At 49.5% G+C, this 22,153-nt stretch overlaps 1 protein-coding gene across 1 annotated transcript in view; it reads left to right on the top strand.

The window, feature by feature from the left end:
* PDGFRL (platelet derived growth factor receptor like) overlaps positions 1–22,153 on the top strand; it is a 324,941-nt gene that overhangs the window by 254,168 nt on the left and 48,620 nt on the right. The window contains exons 4-5 of the mRNA XM_075334434.1: positions 18,851–19,144; positions 21,319–21,458. Of these exons, the coding sequence (XP_075190549.1) occupies positions 18,851–19,144; positions 21,319–21,458 (434 nt within the window). The remainder of the gene's footprint in view (positions 1–18,850; positions 19,145–21,318; positions 21,459–22,153) is intronic.

The raw sequence follows: 22,153 nt of genomic DNA on the forward strand, positions 1-22,153 counted from the left end.
AGGTCAGCAAGGTCAGCAACGGCGGTGACTGTCTGGAGGGGGACCGTTTGGAAGTTCCTGGAAGGACCGCGGACGGGTAGTGGCCCGGCGGTCTGGAGCAGTGTACCGAAGGACAGTCAGCACCAGGGCAGGGGCCTCTCGGACCCTGGCAAGGCTAGGAGTCGCCATAATTTGCCAAATCCGTCAGTGAAGGGGACGTAGACCCCCCAACAACCAAGTCCCGATTGAAGGCAACAGCCCAACCAGAGTAGGAGGGACACCGCCACCGCCAAGGCACCAGTCTCTCAGGGCCAGCGCCTGCGGGCAAAGAGTAGAGCTCCTCCGGTCCAGCTTGAAGCCGGGGAGCGGGTTACCGGTGGGAATCCATCGCTACCAACACAGAAACAAAGGTGCAAGGAAAAGGGACATCACCATCACCTACTGGGAGAGCAAGTGCAGCCGTCCATGGGAACCGTCTTTCCAGCCGTGTGGTTTACCGTAAAACTGTGTCAACGTCTCAGGCTGAGTGAGTACCACAGTGCCGCAAGGCACAGCGCTGCCCCCGCGTCCCTGCTCCCACGGGGCCCTGCACCTCCCTCACCATCACCGGGCCCCGGGATCACCAACCCCTACCCACGGAGGGGCAACACAACACCTGGCTGCTCCGCATCACCATCCCCGGGATCCCCATATTGAGCAGCGGTGGTGAAATCACCACAACCGTGGGTGGCGTCACGGACAATAAACTATTCCCACACCCAACAACCCCCTTTCACTCACGGGCGAGGAGTGCCGCTCGAGAACCCCCGGGATCCGGCCCACAGCTCGAGCCACCACTGAGCAGCAACTGCCGGACCCGAGCAGAAGGGGTGAGCGTAGTGTGCTGACACCCTCCTCCCCGCCCGCGACACAAGTGCGATGCTTTTTGCTCGCGTGTGTGTCGCGTTTCCGATGCTAGTTTCATGCAACATCTTAATTAGATAAAAGCTATTACACATGTGTCAGTTAATTTACCTTTGGGAATGTGATGTCACATTCATCTGTTGAATATTTAATGAGCGAAGTTACTGCCACACTCGCAAATGTGAACGGTGGTGCGCGTGTGTGATGCTACTTTTAATCCCCTTCCATAGGAAATCATTGGGACAAATGGTGCGAGAAACTCGCAAAAAAGCAGCATGCTGCGATTTTTTTCTCGGTCCGATTTGGACTGAGAAAAAAATCGCAGATGCGAGCTGAATCATTCACTAACATGTGTCCGATTCCAATGCGAGTTTTTCTCGCATTGCTCTACTGCGAGAAACTCGCAAGTGAGAAGCAGCCCTAAGCCCTAACAGACAGCTGTTTCGGGGTATTTGCCCCTCATCAGTGTGGAGTAGGAAACTGGCTAGTGGGAGCAATGCCTAGTAGAAGACTATATAGGTAAGGATGGTTGACCTTAGGGAGATCAACATCCAGCACCACTGATGAGGGGCAAATACCCTGAAACAGCTGTCTGTGCATGGATACCATGTTTTGGCATAGGTGGTTTCCTTGACTGGAGACTGCCCTTCCCGTGGTTTTTCTTTCCTGGTGAAAGACCTGGCTAGTTACCTGCCAACATTGAGAAACATGTGATGGTGTCTCCGCGGCTTCCTTGTTTTGCATATTTCCCAGGGGGCATTGCTCTAGAATCACTGTGTTGAGAAAACACGTGATGGTGCTCCGCGGTGCTGGATGTTGATCTCCCTAAGGTCAACTATCCTTAACTTTTCTGGTATGAGACTCAGGCATCTCCACCATTAGGGGTAACCCTGAAGTTAGGGATAACCTAGGGACCCCTAGCGTGAGCGAAGAGGCCCCTGTTCCTTGCTATCCACAGTCACATTGTGACACCTTATTTAATACATCTCTTATTGTACCCTTGTCCTCAAGTCTGGATTTCAGATCTTTAGCTTGTATTTCAAATTTCAAATTGGATGACCAGATCCGCCTCATCCTCAGGAACTGATCAACTCGGACAGACTTTACAGTAGAAAAAATATAGACAAATATAGAATGGAACAATTAACCGATGTTTTTCAGTACATATCAATTTGCAAAAAATGATCATCTACTTCTGTACTGATATCCAAACATTCCATCCTCCTCATATCACAATTGTATGTCAATTTCACATTGAAGAGGTCATTATTGAGTTGGCTCATGAACTGCTTTAATTGTGACATTGTCTTCTGCCAAAGTATTACAAGATCATCAAAGTACCTGAGCCAACAATGGGCATGATCCGCAGCCTGTCCACCCCCGCAACCAAAAACTCCCATCCCAGTATCCCAAGAAGAGGTTTGCACATGAAGCTGTAAAGGTCACGCCCACTGCAGTGCCTCATTCCTGTAAATAAAAATATTGTGTTTAAGGACATCACATATATACGGTAGTTTATATCTGATCAGGCGACATCTGCAAGGAAAGATGCGGGCTCAAAGCGCAATCCCTCATCAAAAAGGAGTACACGACCTATGATGGACCAGTGCATCAAAGTTTGTGAGGCGGTTGATTGCCACCATATTTTACTGCAGGTTTTTAGCAGTCACTCATGGGTTTTTGACCACCTGCCTCCTCAGGAATATAGTGGCTGCCATTGATAGCTTAATCTTTCTACCACTTCCAGATACTGCAGCCAGAGTTCATGTATCTTCGAAATTGGGAAGTCTGTTTTTAGCTGTATCTGTATGAACAGTCAACGTTCCTGCAATATTTTTGTATTTTTTCCTTGTTTGTTTAAGGCAATGATCTCTTAACTTATTGTATTGACCGCTGTCTTAATAGTCCAAGAATATTATTGAGCTTGAAATCATTGCCCTTGAGGAATGGGCTACGGGGAGTCTTCAGGAATAGTGCCAGAAGCTGGTGTCTGGATATGGATCACATTTGGGGCAGGTCATAAGCTTATTATATAATGGTTATCATGAAGGGGTGAATAATTCTGTGGTTGGAGAAATCAGTAAAAGTCGCCTCTTGTGCTACATTTGGAGAAATAGCTTGTTATCTTAGTTGTTTTGAGCCATTTAAATTCTTTTTTTTATTATTATTGCAAACAGCAGTAAATTAGTAAATTGTGTTAATACAGTAAATCTAATTTGTAAATGGAGTTGAACAATTTTAATTACAACCACTGTACATATTCAGGGTGATTCAGAAAGGATGGTGCAAAATTAAAGCCTTTGTATTCATAATAGAGAGCACATGATACGATAACACTCTTTATCCGAGTGTTATCTATAAACCAGTCTGTGCAAAATGTAAACCACAATCCACATCCAGCCCTCTGGCTGCTCAAGTCTGGCCCATGGACCAAGACAGCCGAAGTGCTGAAAGCAGTGGACCTCGGGCTTCATCATGCCCTCTGCCGCCACTTGCTTCCTGATGTCACAGCTATTTGAATCTGTGGCGCCCCTGAGGCTCAGTCGCCAAAGGGTATTGCATCTGACTTAAGGTGCAATACTCATCCCGGGTAAGGAAGAGGTTAACCACTGGTTTTCACTTACACAACACACACAGCTCAGGTGCTTTCCCGCTGGAACTGGGCTAAAGGTGGTCACCATAAGAACGGGTTTTTACCAGCCACTAGTGAGTCATCAGGAAGATGGGGGCAGCATGAGAAAGGTGAGGAATACTCAGACTTTTACTTCAGAATAGTCTGGGTCACAGAACAACACGGTCGCAGGGGAGAGTGCTTTAGAGCTCCCCTGTTAGGACCGGCCCTACTGGAAGAAGTAGGAGTTTACCGGGTGAGCTGGAGAGACAGAGGAACAACACGGTAGCTGGAGGTAAAGCTCAATAGCTCCCTCAGGAGCGGCGCAGTTCAGGGTGCAGAGCTTGAGGGTGGAACAGACTTCACGTTTTATCACCAGAATCTGCAGGACAGGGGGATTATATGTCCTTCTGGCCACCACAAAATCCCGGAGCACAGCGGCACTTAGGGTCCGGAGTCGTGATTAAGGTCAGGCCCCACCAAGGACCTGCGTCGCCTGCACACAGGATGGGAGCTAACACTACAAGAACACCGGGGTCCCCAAGTAACTTCAAGTCACGGGGATTCATATGAAAGCACACAGAAAGGAAGGTCTCACAGCTTCACAACACTGGTGGTGGCTTCTGAGGTACCCGAGATCGGCTGGGGCCCATCACGGCAGAAACCGGCACTTCAAAGGTGACAACTGAACTGTGAGTAAAAGACCTTGAACTGCAACCACTGTGTCAGCCCATCATTACAGTCGCCGTCGCCCCGCGTTCCGGCACCAATGGCCACTACTACCACTATCATCCTCCTTGGGGCCAAGCTTAACCTGCGCGAAGCTGAACTATACTAGCTGCGACACCATCCGCCCCAGAGGACAGCGAGCGCAGCGGCAGCTAATCCCTGGCTGCGTACCGCAGGTGGCGTCACGAGACAACTCCCAACCTCCACCATCCCACCATTCCCATCCTCCATCCATCCCTATCATCCCGTCCATGGACATCTCAGGGTCACGAAATCGGGCAGGCCACCCGTAACATCCCCTGACCCTTCACCGGCCCGGTGACGTATTCCTCCAGACCCCGTGGGGTGCTCCACATCCTCCTGCTGTCAGTCAGTGCAGGGGGCATGGTTACAGCCATTGATCTCCATGCACAGAGCGGTCACTGAACCCACGCCAGCACCGCCCCTGTAGCTGATATCTGAACACTGCCGGGTGGATTAAAGTTCTTTTCTTTCCAGCAGCAGGGTTCAATGTTCAGGCGTTGGACAAGTTCAGAATGCTATTAACCTGCAGATTAACCCCATATCTGCAGGTTAATAGCGTTTGTACATGTCACAAGCTCACTTTAATTCAGCAAGCGTTCCCCACAGACATTATCCTTTCTTTCACTCTGCATTCTTTTCACATATAGCAACATTTTTGTGGATTTTTAGGTGGAAAATCTGCAATAGAATTTACAGTAGCATTGTAACAAATCTCATCCACAGGAAAAATTTCTTCACGTAAATTGTCTTTTGTTACAGACTTTGCCGGGTGAGCACAAAGCAGGAAAAGCATTAAAGTATTAAAATAACATATCTGTACCTTCTCCCTCTACTCCTGTGCTGCTGTGTGTGTCACTGGTTATTGGGAATTGTCCGGATTGTTCAGACCATGCTCACGTGACTGCTGCAGCCATGGTCACATGTCAGAGGTTGAACTCCCTTTAATAAACATTGATGGCCTAATATTTTTATTGTCTCATTTTTTATTGCACACTGCACCGCATATAATGGTTTATTGAGTTTACACAATGTCCCTGCACATACTTATATTAAACTGGTTGGAATAGGAAGCAGATATTTTGCTAGATTTATGACCATCTGGAGGTAGAACTATCAGCTCTACAATCAGCAATGCACAAAAATGGGGAGAATGTCACTAGACTAGAAATGGTAATATTCTCCTGTCCTTGATGAGGTTTAGATATTATTCTGCATTATCATTCAAAATCAGAAATGTGACCCGAGCACTGAACCTGAAACCAAGCAGTCGAAACTCCTGAACCAGAAATCTCCCTGAGGCTACACGGAAGGACCTCAAGCATCTGCTTTTTTAAGAGATTGCTCTTTATAGTGGCAGTTATGGTAAAGTAGCACAAATGAAGAATCTGATCATATATTCATTAAAAATCCTCCTATAGATTGAAAGCAAATGGACTAGCAATGTGTCTAAAAGGCAAATGCAGTTAACAGACATGATTTTTGTTGGGACAAGTTTCATTTCACTCCTCAAGCTCATGGCTTAAATCCTCAAATCCTGGCCTATATCTGGTATGTAGTGGGTGGGCCTACCCCCTACTAGTTTAGCATAGTTTACCCGGCATTGTGATTATTAAAAGTGTTGATTTTATTATTATATGTGTTGTGTTAGGGCACCCCCTAGTGGCCGGGTGGGACGGCTGTTGCCACCGGGGAAGGAGGAGTCGGCCGGATATCTAGGGAAGGTCTGAGTGTGTGTGAGGGAGAAGGATCCGGGACAGCAGGCAGTGAACATCTGCAGCGGCAAGTGTGAGTGTGTGAGCGGAACACCGGGGGACACCGGAGTAAAGGAGGTGGACGCAACCTCAGGGTCTATTCCGCTGGTGTGGGTCCAGTGTGTGCTTGACCGGAGAGTGGGAGCCCGGAGAAGAGGAGTATCTAGGGCATATCCCCACCAGAGGGCGCGTTTGGGCAGGTTGTCCCCAGCTCCACCATTATTGCCGGAATCTGCTGACCGGAGTGTTATTTTCTGTGTGAATAAATGTCAGTTTTTATGCATCTCAACTTTTGCCTGAAGACTCTTTATGCATCGGCCGGAGAGAGAGACGTCACACCCTGCACATTCAAGTCAGTCCCAGAAGTTGAAGAAGTGGTGGAACCAGGGGGCTGCCTCAGTACCAGTGCCACGACTACACAGCCGGAGGTACCCCTGGGCCATCACTTCATGTGGCGTAGTCGGCAGGATGCGAGTTCCCTGCCGGGGACCCAGGAAGCTGAAGATCAGGTAGTGCCTGAGGCACAGGATCCTGACCATGGAAGAAAATCCCCAGCCCCCTGGTGGGAAGAGAACACAGTGCCCGTAGCGTTGGACCGGGCCCAAGAAGAAAAGGCGCGAAAAATTGGCGCCGAAAGAAGAGCCTGGGGCTGGCCGGTGCCGAGGAAGAGGTACAGAGTACTCCGCCCAAAGAGGGGAGGCGCCAGCCCCAGGGCATTGAAGACATACAGAGTGGGCGGTATTAAGAAGAAAAAGAAGTACCTCCGCGGAGGAGTCAAGATACTGCGCGAAGCTGGGGGAGGATACTGTTTAAGAGCGGGAAGCAGAGGCCCGCCTTCTTCTCCCTCAGTCTGCACTTTGACATCACCGCTAGTTTCAGCACAGCGATCCGTGATGGCAGCTTTTGGGCAACCGGAAGAACTGGCTACTACCATGGCCCTGATCACCTTAGGCCGGGGCCGTCCCAGGTTTGCCCCTGCCAGTGAGGCAGCTATGGTGGATCTCCCAGTGGGACCGGGAGGTTCTACGCGCCCTGACAAAGTGTCGTGGAAGACCACCTGGGACGCTCAGTCCGGAAGAACCATCACCGAAGTGAAGGCGACGTATGCTACGCCGCCAGGAGGCCGTCCGGAGGTTACACCCTTCCCGTGGGAGACCCCACAGCTTGGCGCCGCCGCACCATCTGTTGCCTTGACGGAGCCGGCTGAGGAGTTCACCGAGCGTCTGGAGAAGGACCACCGGGGCTTCATCTGGGACCCGGTAATCGTCCCGTCCGCCGAACCGCGCCCCAGAGCTCCGTCCCCGAAGCCTGACCCTGTTCAGGAACGTCTTCTGGCCGAAACCCTTGTCCGGGAGATGCTGTCCGGGCGGAGAGGAGCTGGCCCTGCAGTTTACCACCGGCGTGGTGGTAAAATTTAACCAGAAGGAAGGGTACGGCTTCATCCGCGAGTGCAGCACAGGGGACGACTACTTTTATAACAGAGTCCACCTGGACGTGGAGGGGTTGCCCACCCGGCTTCGCACACTCTGGCCGGGTGAGAAGGTTCAGTTTCTGCCGGACGCAGGTAGTCGCGGTCTATTTGCCGTTGCCGTGAACCGGATGCCGACCGACCGGGAAGCGGCTCAGTGGCAAGAGGAGCTGGAGTGGGAGGAGCAACAAGAGCGGCGCCGGAGTCATACAAGACCGGTCCCGTCCGAGCCCTCTCATCCCCGGCACACCGTGACTGCTGCCCCGGAAGCAACGTCTGTGTCGCCCGTTGACCCGGAGAAGATTTCTCCAGTAGTGACCGTGAGTCAGCATGTGACCAATCAACCGGTTATTGTGTTGGACGCACCACCACCACCCCGGGGAGCGACACCTTCACCGCCGCCAGGAGCCGAGGCAGCCACGCCAGCAGAGCCACCTTTCGCCCCGCTGTCCTTCCGACGGGTCCGCCGTCAGCCGGGACAATCTCTGGGGGCCTACATCCAGGCACAAGCGGAGGAGTGGAAGCGGTCCTGGCCCCCAGAGTAAGTCTCCACTGTCATCTGTTGTTTAAGTCCGGTGCTGTTTAACCGGCAGCAGTTATGTTAAAGTTCTGTGGGTCTGTTGCCCGCCAACTAAGACCGGGAGCGCTATTGAGCCTCCGGGCGCCCATCTAAGACCGGGAGCGCTGTTGCGTCTCCGGGCACCATCGTAAGACCGGGAGCGCTATTGAGCCTCCGGGCGCTACCTAAAGACAGGGAGCGCTGCTGCGCCTCTGAGCGCCCCAAGGACCGGGAGCGCCGCTGAACTGGTGCCGCTGTGGTCGTGGACTGACCCAAAAGGTTTTGCTGTTTTAATGTGTTTACAGTTAAGAGCCTTGCCGGGAGGCTCGGATTTTAAGAGGGGAGGCATGTAGTGGGTGGGCCTACCCCCTACTAGTTTAGCATAGTTTACCCGGCATTGTGATTATTAAAAGTGTTGATTTTATTATTATATGTGTTGTGTTAGGGCACCCCCTAGTGGCCGGGTGGGACGGCTGTTGCCACCGGGGAAGGAGGAGTCGGCCGGATATCTAGGGAAGGTCTGAGTGTGTGTGGGGGAGAAGGATCCGGGACAGCAGGCAGTGAACATCTGCAGCGGCAAGTGTGAGTGTGTGAGCGGAACACCGGGGGACACCGGAGTAAAGGAGGTGGACGCAACCTCAGGGTCTATTCCGCTGGTGTGGGTCCAGTGTGTGCTTGACCGGAGAGTGGGAGCCCGGAGAAGAGGAGTATCTAGGGCATATCCCCACCAGAGGGCGCGTTTGGGCAGGTTGTCCCCAGCTCCACCATTATTGCCGGAATCTGCTGACCGGAGTGTTATTTTCTGTGTGAATAAATGTCAGTTTTTATGCATCTCAACTTTTGCCTGAAGACTCTTTATGCATCGGCCGGAGAGAGAGACGTCACACCCTGCACATTCAAGTCAGTCCCAGAAGGTGAAGAAGTGGTGGAACCAGGGGGCTGCCTCAGTACCAGTGCCACGACTACACAGCCGGAGGTACCCCTGGGCCATCACTTCAGGTATACACCAGATATAGGCCAGGATTTGAGCCATGAGCTTGAGGACTGAAATTGGACTTGTCCCAATGGAACTCATTAAATCACCCTTATTTAATTGTTCTGAAGAAACAAAACAAAACCATCATCGTTAAAAAAAAATTCTAACTTGGTGTGCAAACAGATCTTGTGATCAAAATGTTCTATCTGAAATCCTTCGTACACTATTCTACCTAGTTGTGACCTTGTGGATACAGCCATTACTTTACTAACGTAATCTCGAATCCTCATAGCTACATTCTTTTCTATACTAAACTTGAATAGTATTTGTAAGATGCATCCATTTCCCGTAGCCCAAAGCCTGAAACTCAAAGCCTATCCAACTTGTCTCCCCTGAAATCATAGTTGTTTAATTACTGTGAAGACCACAGTGACCTTTTGCACATATAATCTAAAAGTTTGCATCTATATATCATGGATGTCTTCCTTGTAGCTGTAACGCCCCTGGACTAGTCAGGTCGTCACAGGGTACTGCACGCTCTTTATCTCCCAGTGCAGGACTCAACCATATTGGTTCTGGGTTCCCATCTTGCAGTACTGCCTCCACCAGCATCTACAAATCCTAGTCACACCTCACACCACACCCTGTCAGGCACACCAGTGGGCTGCTAAGCTGGAATAGGGCCGCCCACCTAGGAGTCAGGCAGGGAGGTGGGAGGTGACAAGTCAGAACAGTGGTAGCCCTCGAGCTGTGAGGAGCTCGGAGGAAGCTGGGAGTTGGAGCTCCCAGGGGAAGCAGATTAGGTCGCAGACGGTGGTCTGGGCCCAGAGGAGTCGGAGACCCAGTCGCGGGAGATTGGGACTGGCTAGTCTTGGAGGCTAGCCGGCAGCCGCAGTTCAATAGCCGGGCTGGGACCGAAGGCACGTCAGGGTACATGGACCCTAGGTCGGGGAGAAGCTTCAAGCAACCCTGCAATTAACCTGCAGAGGACAGGGCCTATATGGACTGTTCACACGAAGCTCAGAGATTGGGGCACTAGCGCAACAAGGGGGATAGGGCTTTCCAAGCAAAGCAGCCCACTGAAATCCCAAGCGTGAGCTCCTAAGAGCAAGCTCCTCTGCTACTTTTAGTTGGGAGCGGGGCCCGGAAAGCTTCAAGCTGACGAACCACCTGGACACTCTAAAATACTGTGCCCGGAGGCAGGCCACAGACCACCAGGCAGTGCTGCAGGGAACGGGACCCGGACAAGCTCCCCAAGAGAGCAGCGGCACACACAGACTTTGTTTACCACGTTGTCAGCATCTGCTTTCCTTCTGAGTGAGTACCTGATTAACCCCTGCAACCAGCAAGCCTGCGCTCCCCTGCACCCCAAACCACCATCCAGAGTCCCTAGGACTTCCCCTACCCGTGGATGCTAACGTCAAGCCAACATCAGCGGCGGTACTCCCTACTACTGCACACTACGGGTGGCATCACAAACTACCTAACTCCCTTGTAAATAACCCCCCATCACTTTTCGGCGCGACTCTGAGACCCCGGGTCCGGAGACCCTCAAGCCACGAGTAGCGACACCCGGATCTGAGCGGTCAGACCACTTCTGGGGCGGGACTCGTCCGAGAAATAGCTAATTTAGTATGTGAGGTGTTTTGAAAAGGAAATTATGTCATCATGGCTCTCTATACATTCTTGATACCACCAGTGCCCAGTAATGGTTTCAAGAGTATCCAAAAAGCATTCTGCTCTACCAATGTTAGAGCCAAATGCTCAATAGCTTGATGATCAATCCAAGACCTCATATGGCTTGATAAATTGTCATAAGTTGAAGTTTTTATGCACTGTAGTGGCATCTTTAATGGGAAGGGCTAACTTTTATGCTTGTAAAGCCTCAAAAGGTTGTCCAATAATAGATCATTTAGTGTGTACTAAGGAGAGGTTTCTGAAACCATGCCAAAGCAGATGAGGAGCAATTACTTTTAGGGAACATCTAGTGAAATAATCTGCCACTGTTGTGAAACTTTTTGCAAAGAAAGCAAGCCGCTCCACAGCATTCAAGAACTCAGGAGTTCTCCTGACTATCCTATCAGCATTCGACTTGCTCAGACCCATCATCCAAAGTGGCAGGGAATTCATACTCTACCCTTGTTGATCTCACATGCTGATTGGGAGACAGTGTAGCCCCTAAAGTAGCAACCTGTATCTCGCCGTAATGTGCACCTCAATGATGTCTTCTCCAAGATGACTGATCTGTACAGTTGTGCTCAAAGGTTTACATACCGCGGCAGATTTTTTTTGCTTCCTTGGCCTTTTTTCAGAGAATATTTCACATTCATGGTTAGTGGTTGGTTGAAGCCATTTATTGTCAAAATACTGTGTTTTCTCTTTTTAAATCATAATGACAACCAAAAACATCCAAATGACCCTGATCAAAAGTTCCCCATAGATTTCAATATACCCTTTGAGCCCTCTGTCAACTGTGCGGCGGGTAGGTCCATAAAACACGTACAGGAAGAGTCTAATAGATTATGGGATATAAAAATATAGTCTAGGCGACTGTGACACAGGAGTGATGGGTAACTGAAGCAGGGTCACCTAGGCTAGCCTTCAGACTGGGGACCCTGCACTGTCCCTTATCCCAGAAGTACGCTCAATGGTAGTGAGGTCTGGACCGCCAGCGTGACCCTTGCTCCTGTCCATACCCTGGTCTAACACCCCTGGGGAGGGCCGAGACAAAAGAAACAAACCCCACAAATAACACATACAGGGGAGAACCAAAAAACATACACACTGCAGTCAGACCCAGGGGGGAGACGAAACGTGCACAGAAAGAAATAACAAACAGGGAGGAAATAAACTGACAACAGGGATATTTCCAAACCACACAAGCTTATACAACACATCACCAGTAACTGGAGCACACGCTAAGACTGGAATGGTTGGAACAAGGCTGGAGCCATTATCGGCGATGAGGACTAGGATCCAGCACCTTATAAAGGGTGGAGTCCACCAAAACCGGAAGTGAAGGGGAGGGAAGAGAGGTTCCTGAACTCGCAAATCTCTGGCGGTTGTTAATAGCTAAGTCTGCCAGAAAAAGGAATGCCAATCATGCCTCTTGATTGTCAGACATAAAACAACGCAAATATTGTTCCAGGTTTTGATTCATGCGCTCAGCTTGACTATTAGACTGGGGTGGAAAGCCGATGAGTGGGACAGCTTGATCCCCAAGCAAGAGCAAAAATACTTTAAAAAAATTTGCAATGAACTAAGTACTTCTATCAGCGACAATGTCAGACAGGACAATATAATACCTCAAAAGGTGCAAGATGAAGGTGTTACAATGGCCCTCACAGACCCCTGATCTGAACATCAGTTAAAATCTGTGGCTAAACCTCAAAAAAGCTGTGCATGCAAGACGACCCAGGAATCCCACAGAAGTGGAACACGTCTCCAAGGAAAAATGGATCCCTCATACAAGAATTGAAAGACTCTTGGCTGGCTGCAAATAGCGTTTACAAGCTGTGATACTTGCCAAAGGGAGTGCTACTTGGTACTAACCATGCAGGGTGCACAAACTTTTTCATCAATTCATGTTCGCATTTTGTTAATTTAAAAATGTAAAAGATGAAAAAAAAATTTTGCTTAATATACAAAGGAAATGTGAAATCTTCAAATTTATCCCTTATAGAGATCATTTCATCTTCAACTTCCTTATCCGTTCACAGTAATTTTGACCAGGGGTGCCCAAACGTTTGTGTCGCAGGCGGGGGGTGCGCTGCTCGACCGCGCTCGCGGCTTGGGTCCGGCTGCTGCTGCTGCTCGGTGGCTCGAGCAGTGGGCCGGATCCGGGGACTCGAGCGCCGCTCCTCGCCGGTGAGTGAAAGGGGAATAATTTTTGGGGTTTGGGAAGTCAGTCCGTGACGCCACCCACGGTTGTGGTGAGGTTGGGACACCACCGCTGCTCTGGACGGGGATCCCGGGAGCGATGACAGGGAGCAGCCGAGATGTTTCTCTCCCCTCCGTGGGTAGGGGGGTTTTTGGTGGTCCCAGGGCCCGGTGATGGTGACTGGAAAGTGGATAACGGGGTTTGGCGAAGTGCAGGGTCGCGGGGGCAGTGCAGTGCCAGACGGCACGGTAGTACTCACTCAGCCAATAACGTACACGGAGTCTCTGGTAAAACAAACGGCTGGATGGACTGGTCCCGCAGGCGGCTGCGGTGGTCACTCCTGGTAGGTTGGCGGTGACTTTCTCTCCCTGCACCTTTGATGGTTTTCGGCCCCGATGGCTTCCCACCGGTAGCCCGCTCCCCAGCGGTGTATCTGCCAGAGGAGCCCATTTTTGCCCGCAGGCTCTGGCCCTGGGAACTCTAGCTGTGGCGGTAGCTGTATTTCCCTTCACGGTTGAGCAGTTGCCTTCAGTCGGGTCTTTGCTGCTGGGAAACCCCGGAGGTTCCTGTCGCTGACGGATTTGACCGGCTTAACGGCGACTCCTAGCCTGGTCGGGGTCCGTAGGCCCTGCCGAATGGTGCTGGCTTCTCTTCGCTCCCCGGTTCGGTACCGGCGGGCCACCGCCCGTCCCCGGTCCTTACGGTTATGCATCAATCGGCCTCTCCTGCAGACGGTCACCACCGTCTGCCAACCTTGCTGTATGTGCCTGGGCCACGTACCCGGACACGGTCAGTCTGCTCCTCAACTACCACTTCACTCCTTCCACTTCACTCTCCCTAACTCAACTACGTCCTTTCTCGCATCCAGGACTGTGAACTCCTCGGTGGGTGGAGCCAACCGCCTGGCTCCACCCCACCTGGTGTGGACATCAGCCCCTGGAGGGAGGCAACAAGGATTTGTGTGTGTGACTGATGTGCCTAACCGGGGTGTGGGGTGTGTTGTTGCAGTACCTGTGATGTCCTGGCTTGTCCAGGGCACCACATTCCCCCTTGGTTAAACGCAGACCGTCCGTGGGCTGCCCGTCCATCACCGGTTTTATTTATTTTATTTTTTTTAAACTGTAAAAGATAGAAAAAGCATATAAAACATTAAACAATTGCATTTTCATGAATCTTCCCTTAACGGGAGGCACTTTCTTAAACATTACTAACGGTACATTTTTATCAACGGTACACGGCTTCCGCTCTCCCCCCGCCCAAACAACCTGGCCCTGATGCTGCCCCTAAGAAGTGGGCAGCACCCCTTGCCCCAGCCCATCACCAGGCTTCCCGAGCGGGTACGGTCCCTTTCAGGGAACCCACGTCCATGGGGGACCCCTGACCCCCGGAAGATGGCCACCGGTCCAGGTGGTGACCGGGCCCCAGCCTACTCTGCTGCGGGCCCTTCCTCCAATCTGCCTCTCCGGAGGCGGTCACGGAATAAACAAATATATTTACATGCCACAAGTTTGTGGTTGCCCTGCAAGTTCTCGGGCGTGTCCGTAAGCAGTGTCTTACGCAAATGGTGCAGAAAGTCCCTACGGGGACTAGTTGCCGGCAACGGCCAGTTCAATCAAGGTTGCAAATCAGGTGAACTTCAGTCGATTACTTTTCTTATCATTCATTTACTTATTCATACATTCAACAGATAACGGTACTGGTGGTCCCAACGGGGACAACTTGCAGCGAGGACCGCTGCCCCTGGGGCGACTACCCCCGCGGAGGGTCGGCCCAGTCCGGGACCGGAGGGTGCATCGGGTTCTCCTTCCATAGGCAGTGCAGTCCGGAACCGCTGATCGCCGTTGGAAACGGTGGTGGGGGCAGTGTGCTCGGGATTTCCTCTTCCATCAACTGTACTCTCTCTGGACCCCTTGCGGCAGGGCCGGTCCCCGGCTGCAACTCAATCAGGGCTGGTTCGGGAATCTGGATGGCCTGCTCACGACGCGCCACGGCCACCGCGGCCCCTTGCTCACGGGCCTCCACTACGGCGACCATTCTGCGCATCTCCGCCCTCCAATCCAACTGCTGCTGCAGGCTCTGCGCCCTGACCTTCATGCAGAACCGGCCCAGCTCTCATTCCAGCCACGCAGCGGTCCCGGCAGGGAGCTCATTCGTGCCGCTGTCTTCGAAGGCTACTCCCCCTCTGCTCCTCCAGAGCTTAGACGCTCCGGTGGCGGGTGCTCCCGCGCTCCAGCCCCATTACGCCGTCATCTCTCCATCCGCGTCCCCCTTGGTTTCTTTCCGGCACCTCCTCTTCAGGGGTGGAGCTTCGGCTTTCGCGCCTCCACTGCTCGGGAAGACGCTCGAGCGGGGAACTTTTTGCGCCCAAGATGGTGGCTTCTGAAAATTTTCGGCCAGACAGCTCCGGCGGGACACAAGGCGCACTTCTACCAGGCGGTAGAACGGTAAGATCCTGTTCGTGACGCCAAGTTGTCGCGGGCGGGGGGTGCGCTGCTCGACCGCGCTCGCGGCTCGGGTCCGGCTGCTGCTGCTGCTCGGTGGCTCGAGCGGTGGGCCGGATCCGGGAACTTGAGCAGCGCTCCTCGCCCGTGAGTGAAAGGGGAATAGTTTTTGGGGTTTGGGAAGTCAGTCCGTGACGCCACCCACGGTTGTGGTGAGATTGGGACACCACCGCTGCTCTGGACGGGGATCCCGGGAGCGATGACAGGGAGCAGCCGAGATGTTTCTCTCCCCTCCGTGGGTAGGGGGTTTTTGGTGGTCCCGGGGCCCGGTGATGGTGACTGGAAAATGGATGACGGGGTTTGGCGAGGTGCAGGGTCGCGGGGGCAGTGCAGTGCCAGACGGCACGGTAGTACTCACTCAGCCAATAACGTACACAGAGTCTCAGGTAAAACAAACGGCTGGATGGACGGGTCCCGCAGGCGGCTGCGGTGGTCACTCCCGGTAGGTTGGCGGTGACTGTCTCTCCCTGCACCTGTGATGGTTTTCGGCCCCGATGGCTTCCCAACGGTAGCCCGCTCCCCAGCGGTGTATCTGCCAGAGGAGCCCCTTTTTGCACGCAGGCTCTGGCCCTGGGAACTCTAGCTGTGGCGGTAGCTGTATTTCCCTTCACGGTTGAGCGGTTGCCTTCAGTTGGGTCTTTGCTGCTGGGAAACCCCGGAGGTTCCCGTCGCTGACGGACTTGACCGGTTTAGCGGCGACTCCTAGCCTGGTCGGGGTCCGTAGGCCCTGCCGAATGGTGCTGGCTTCTCTTCGCTCCGCCACCGCCCGTCCCCGGTCCTTACGGTTATGCGTCAATCGGCCTCTCCTGCAGACGGTCACCACCGTCTGCCAACCTTGCTGTATGTGCCCGGGCCACGTACCCGGACACGGTCAGTCTGCTCCTCAACTACCACTTCACTCCTTCCACTTCACTCTCCCTAACTCAACTACGTCCTTTCCCGCCTCCAGGACTGTGAACTCCTCGGTGGGTGGAGCCAACCGCTTGGCTCCACCCCACCTGGTGTGGACATCAGCCCCTGGAGAGAGGCAACAAGGATTTGTGTGTGTGACTGATGTGCCTAAGGCCGGTTTCACACATCCGGCTTTTTGCCGTTTTGCCGGATGCGGCGCTCTCCCGTACAGTTAATACAGTACAATGACAGCGCTGTAACTTCCGGGTCACTTGCGCCGGTCACATGACAGCATGTGACCGGCGCTTGTTGCGCTGTCATTGTACTGTATTAACTGTATGGGAGAGCGCCGCATCCGGCAAAATGGCAAAAAGCCGGATGTGTGAAACCGGCCTAACCGGGGTGTGGGGTGTGTTTTTGCAGTACCTGTGACATCCTGGCTTGTCCAGGGTGCCACATTTGCATGCCACTGTACTTGAGCTGGTACCTTTCTTTTCCTACTGTCTTCCCTATTGTGTCCCTTCTTTATGTTTTATGTTATATGTTCTTCTTCCCTACCCCCTAACCTCTTTAATCTCTTTGATATAGAATGTAAGCTCGCGAGGGCAGGGTCCTCTTCCCTCTGTACCAGTCTGTCTATTGTAACTTGTATATGAATTCTGTATGTAACCCCTTCTCATGTACAGCACTATGGAATTAATGGTGCTCTATAAATAAATATTATTAATAATAATAATAATTTGCCATTGTTCAGACTATAGTTTTCTATTTGTTATATCATTTTATATCATATAGTACTGAATAATGAACAGTGTTACTCTAGCCTTCAGGGAGCTACAAGGTACTGCATCCCCACCAGGATGTAGGGCCTACCCCCTAGGGACCCAGAAAACCCATGCCGGTAACACACAAACACTCCAGGAACTCCCTATTTTTCCCCAATTATCCCCCATAGAATGGTACAAGGCTAGGGTTGGACCAATCGATGGTCGCCTAGAGGTGGAGCCACTCCAGTCCACTAGACAACCAGGTGGGAGGGGCAGACAGTTGAGAGTAAGACAGTGAGAGGAGACACAGTAATGGTGGTAGTGGAGGAGAGTGTGTCGTAGGAAATGAAAGTGAGCAGATGGACTGACTGAAGTGAATAGTGACCTGAGGGCCCAGAGGGTTAGTTGCCGGTTGAGTACTCCCGGAACTATGCACCAACGGGGTACAGAATCCTAGGTCAGGCAAAAGCTCCATGCAGACCTGATAAAATCTGCACATTGAGGGGACCATCAAGGACCTCACTGACCTTCGGGACTCAGTAGCAAAAGGAGAACCGGGGACAGGACCAGAGACTCCAAGCCCACAGGATTCACGCTACCGTCATACGGACTGCTGAAGAAGACAACCAGGAGAGGACCCCCAGCCGCTGTATGCCGTGGGGACCTACCAACCAAAGACAGGTGCAGGGGATAGAAGCCACTAGGTCACTAAACCGGCACAGGGACTAAGGGGACCTGCGGTTAAGACCAGCCAGCCTCGGGTGACCAGTTACCAGCTTGCAGTGAGTAAAAAGAACCAGTTACACCGAACTCCTGTTGTGGCCTACCTTCTTTCAACACACACCTGCAACACCTATCCTCTGGGGCTTGGCCCTGCTTGCGGAGGGCCTTACATCAAGGATGCCACTAACACCAGCCCCAATAGTGAACATTGTGCAGCGGTAGCTCCATCTCTATAGCCGCAAAACCGCAAGTGGCGTCACGTATAAACTTTATTCAACAATCCCCTGTAAATATTCCTTTTCAAAAAGCACCCAGGGTACGGAACCGGGCAACGGCCACCAAAGTAACATTCTCCAGTTATACACCGCCCGGGGCCGAGTGCCTCATAACCCTGGGAGACACATTACTAGTAGAATTGGAAATCTCTATTCCTGTACTGCAACTCTTCATGTAATTTTTCTCCATGTTTTCTATACAATGGTAAGAGATATTTGTTAATAACTAAACAAAAACTCATTGAACTACAAATGTCAATTCTTTTTGAGGATTTTCAATACAGAGGCTGAAATCCACAACAGAATCTGAAAGTAATACTTACGGATTTTGTTGTGGATCGGCAAGAAAATATGGTGTAGAATCAGCAGTGACATTTTTTTGGTATTAAAGCTATTGTCTAGATAAATAAAAATATGTTTTTCAAATGAAAATGGATCAAACATAGTAATTAAAGGAGGTTGCCAGCCGGCTTGTAACTAACAGAGGGGAAAGAGAAACCTCTACTATCTTCAAGCCTATGAGAAAGAGGAGCTTTTTAGATACAATTGGTACTAACAATACTTCAATCTATTTACTTGGTAAAAAATATTCTTAGGTTTTTTTCTTTGTTTTTTTGTTTGTTTTTTGTTCTTTTTGCAGAGGCCACAATAAAAAAAAGAAATGACAATTACTTACAAAGTCCATGTTCATCTGGAGGCTATAGATTATCATTTATATATTTGATCTTACAATACAGGATATAACATCAAAGAACATTGGAGCCAGACTTTCCAGATAAAATAACATTAAAATGAAATTCCCTTCTGTTGCAGATAAAGGTGAACTCTTCGTACCATCTCCAAGTTATTTTGAGATTGTCTACATGAATCCAGATAAACCAGCTGTTATACCATGTCGTGTGACCACTGCGTCTGCTAAAGTCACCCTACACAGAGAGTTTCCGGCTGAAGAAATAAAAACTGATGGCAGAGACCTAATCTACGATGTAAAGAAAGGGTTTGTCTACCAGCATCCCAGTTCCAACCAAAGTGGAGTGGTGTACTGCCGGGCAGAGGCCAGAGGAGCCCCACAGATATCCATTAAATACCAGCTCCTCTATGTGGAAGGTATAAGTAAAGATAATACTTTAGTCAATAATTAAAATCGCATTATAACTTAGATGTTGTTATGCTGTTCTGCTGTATGATTTGCTGTGATAAGAAGGACAGGACAAATTTACTAAGAGGCTTTGACTGCCCCATCGGTTTGAGCCCGGCAGATCAGAAGATTATTACCTATCTTGTGAAAAATGTCTGTCTTGGGCAAATCCTTTTATGCAGAATAGATAAAAATGGCACAAACTGAATTAGTCTTCCTTAACAAAAAAAAACCAAAAACCCACTATTGACGACAATGTGCTAAAATATTGCATCAAGTAAGGAACAAGTTTTTGTATGTATATATGTACAAGTGCATCTAAATAAATTAGAATATCAAAAAGTTAATTTATTTCTGTAATTCAATACAAGAAGGAAGCGCATATATTATATAGTCATTACAAACAGAGTGATCTATTTCAAGTGTTTATTTCTGTTAATGTTGATGATTATAGCTTACAGCCAATGAAAAGCCATAAGTCATTTTCTCAGAAAATTAGAATAATTACCACAAAATACCTGCAAAGGCTTCCTAAGCTTTTAATATGGTCCCTTAGTCTGGTTCAGTAGGCTACACAATCATGGGGAAGACTGCTGTCTTGACAGATGTCCAGAAGGCAGTCATTGATATACTCCACAAGCAGGGTAAGCCACAAAAGGTCATTGCTAAAGATGTTGGTTGTTCACAAAGTGCTGTATCCAAGCATATTAATGGAAAGTTGAGTGGAAGGAAAAAGTGTGGTAGAAAAGGTGAACAAGCAACTGGGATAATTGCAGCTTTGATAGGATTGTTAAGAACAAGCCATTCAAAAATTTGGGGAAGATTCACAAGGAGTGGGCTGCTGCTGGAGTCAGTGCATCAAGAGCTACCACACACAGATGTATCCAGGACATGGGCTAAAACTATCGCATTCCTTGTGTCAAACCACTCATGACCAATAGACAACGCCAGAAGCGTCTTACGCGGGTCAAGGAGAAAAACAACTGGACTGTTTGTTGCTTAGTGGTCCAAGGTGTTGATTTCAGATGAAAGTAAATTTTGCATTTCATTTGGAAATCAAGGTCCTAGAGTCTGGAGGAAGAGTGGAGAGGCCACAATCCAAGCTGCTTGAGGTCTAGTGTGAAGTTTCCACAATCAGTGATGGTTTGGGGAGCCATGTCATCTGCTGGTATAGGTCCACTGTGTTTTATCAAGAACAAAGTCAATGCAGCCATCTACCAGGAATTTTAGAGCACTTGATGCTTCCCTCTGCCGACAAACATTTTGGAAATTTCATTTTCCAGCAGGACTTGGCACCTGTCCTCACTGCCAAAAGTACCCATACCTGGTTTAATAACCACAGTATCACTGTGCTTGATTGGTCAGCAAACTCACCTGAACTATAGCACTATAGCCCATTGAGAATATATGGTGTATTGTCAAGATGAAGATGAGAGACCCCAGACCCAACAATGCAGACGAGCTGAAGGCTGCTATCAAAGCAACCTGGGCTTCCATAACACCTCAGCAGTGCCACAGGCTGATCGCCTCCATGCCACGCTGCATTGATGCAGTAATTCATGTAAAAGGAGCCCCGACCAAGTATTGAGGCATTTACTGTACAGACTTTTCAGTAGGCGCCAACATTTCTGAGTTTAAAATAATTTTTTTCAGTTGGTCTTATATAATATTCTGAGATAATGACTTTTGGGTTTTCATTGGCTAAGCCATAATCATCAACATTAATAGGAATAAACACTTGGAATAGATCCCTCTGTGTGTAATTACTATATAATATATAGAATATATAGAAATAGATCACTTTGTGTGTAATGACTCTCTGTAATTTATGTGTTTCACTTTTTGTATTGAAGTACTGAAATAAATTAACTTTTTGATGATATTCTAATTTATTGAGATGCACTTGTACCTGTCCATACGGCTATGTGCCCTTTCTTTATAAGCAGTAACTTGATTTAGCCTCTTAAACTACAAAATGGCATAAATAATTTTCTAGTTTCTGGCAAAAAAAAAAAGCTAGAGACTGAAAATACAATACATTTAACATAGGCTCTGGCAAATGGATTGTTTGTTAAAATTAACAATTAAGTTATATTTTTGAGCCCTAATATATATTACGTGATTTTTTTTATGCTTCCTTAAGTTCCCAGTGGCCCACCCTCTGCAACTATTACAGCCTCAGCCAACAAGGTTCAAAGTGGAGGTGACTTCAGTATCTTCTGCACAGTCCTGGGTGAACCACACGTAGAAGTAGAATTTACATGGATCTACCCAGGTCAACAAGTAAGATGATAACTATAAATATGGATTGAAAAAGTTCAATTAAGGGTCTTAGCATGTTGAGTGCTACAGAGGAACTATAAGCTCAAGGAAAATATCACGATGCATTAAAAGGTCAAAATATAAAATTTTTCTCCAAAATATGTGTTTAGTAAAACTAACAATGTATTTCAAATTTAGTGATAACAGTACTGCCCCCTTAAAAAAGAGAGGCTAAATTCGGCATAAGTGAGGACTCTTTTGTGTCACTATTTGACAGCTTTGTGAGACTTCTTGTTTCTCTGCTGGGAGATGCCACTATTGTGTGCTGGGATATTCGTAATGTGCAGCATGTAAACACAATGGGGTAAAGTGATATCATCATACTGGATGTAATTGGTTAAAAAGAGATGTAGGATGGATTGTTGTGTGCTCTGCAGCAACTGCAATCCTGCTACAGCTTATTCTTTGCGTGCCGAGGACTCACTATCTGCCTGTACATTATATATTGTGAGAGAGTCAGATATAGGCACACTTGTGAGTGACTCGTGCAAGAGTCGAATTGTATCACCTGGCTCGACCTGCCGCTCTCCAGATGGGAGCATACAGCTGCATGTATTTCTATGCAGCTACACGCTCTTGCCCGGAGACCGAGACGGAGTTATGCGACTTGATTCTCCCTCGTGTCACGCACAAGTCATTCGCAAGTGTGACACCAT

Source organism: Anomaloglossus baeobatrachus, chromosome 1 (assembly GCF_048569485.1).
Source record: "Anomaloglossus baeobatrachus isolate aAnoBae1 chromosome 1, aAnoBae1.hap1, whole genome shotgun sequence".
Classification (NCBI taxonomy): domain Eukaryota; kingdom Metazoa; phylum Chordata; class Amphibia; order Anura; family Aromobatidae; genus Anomaloglossus; species Anomaloglossus baeobatrachus.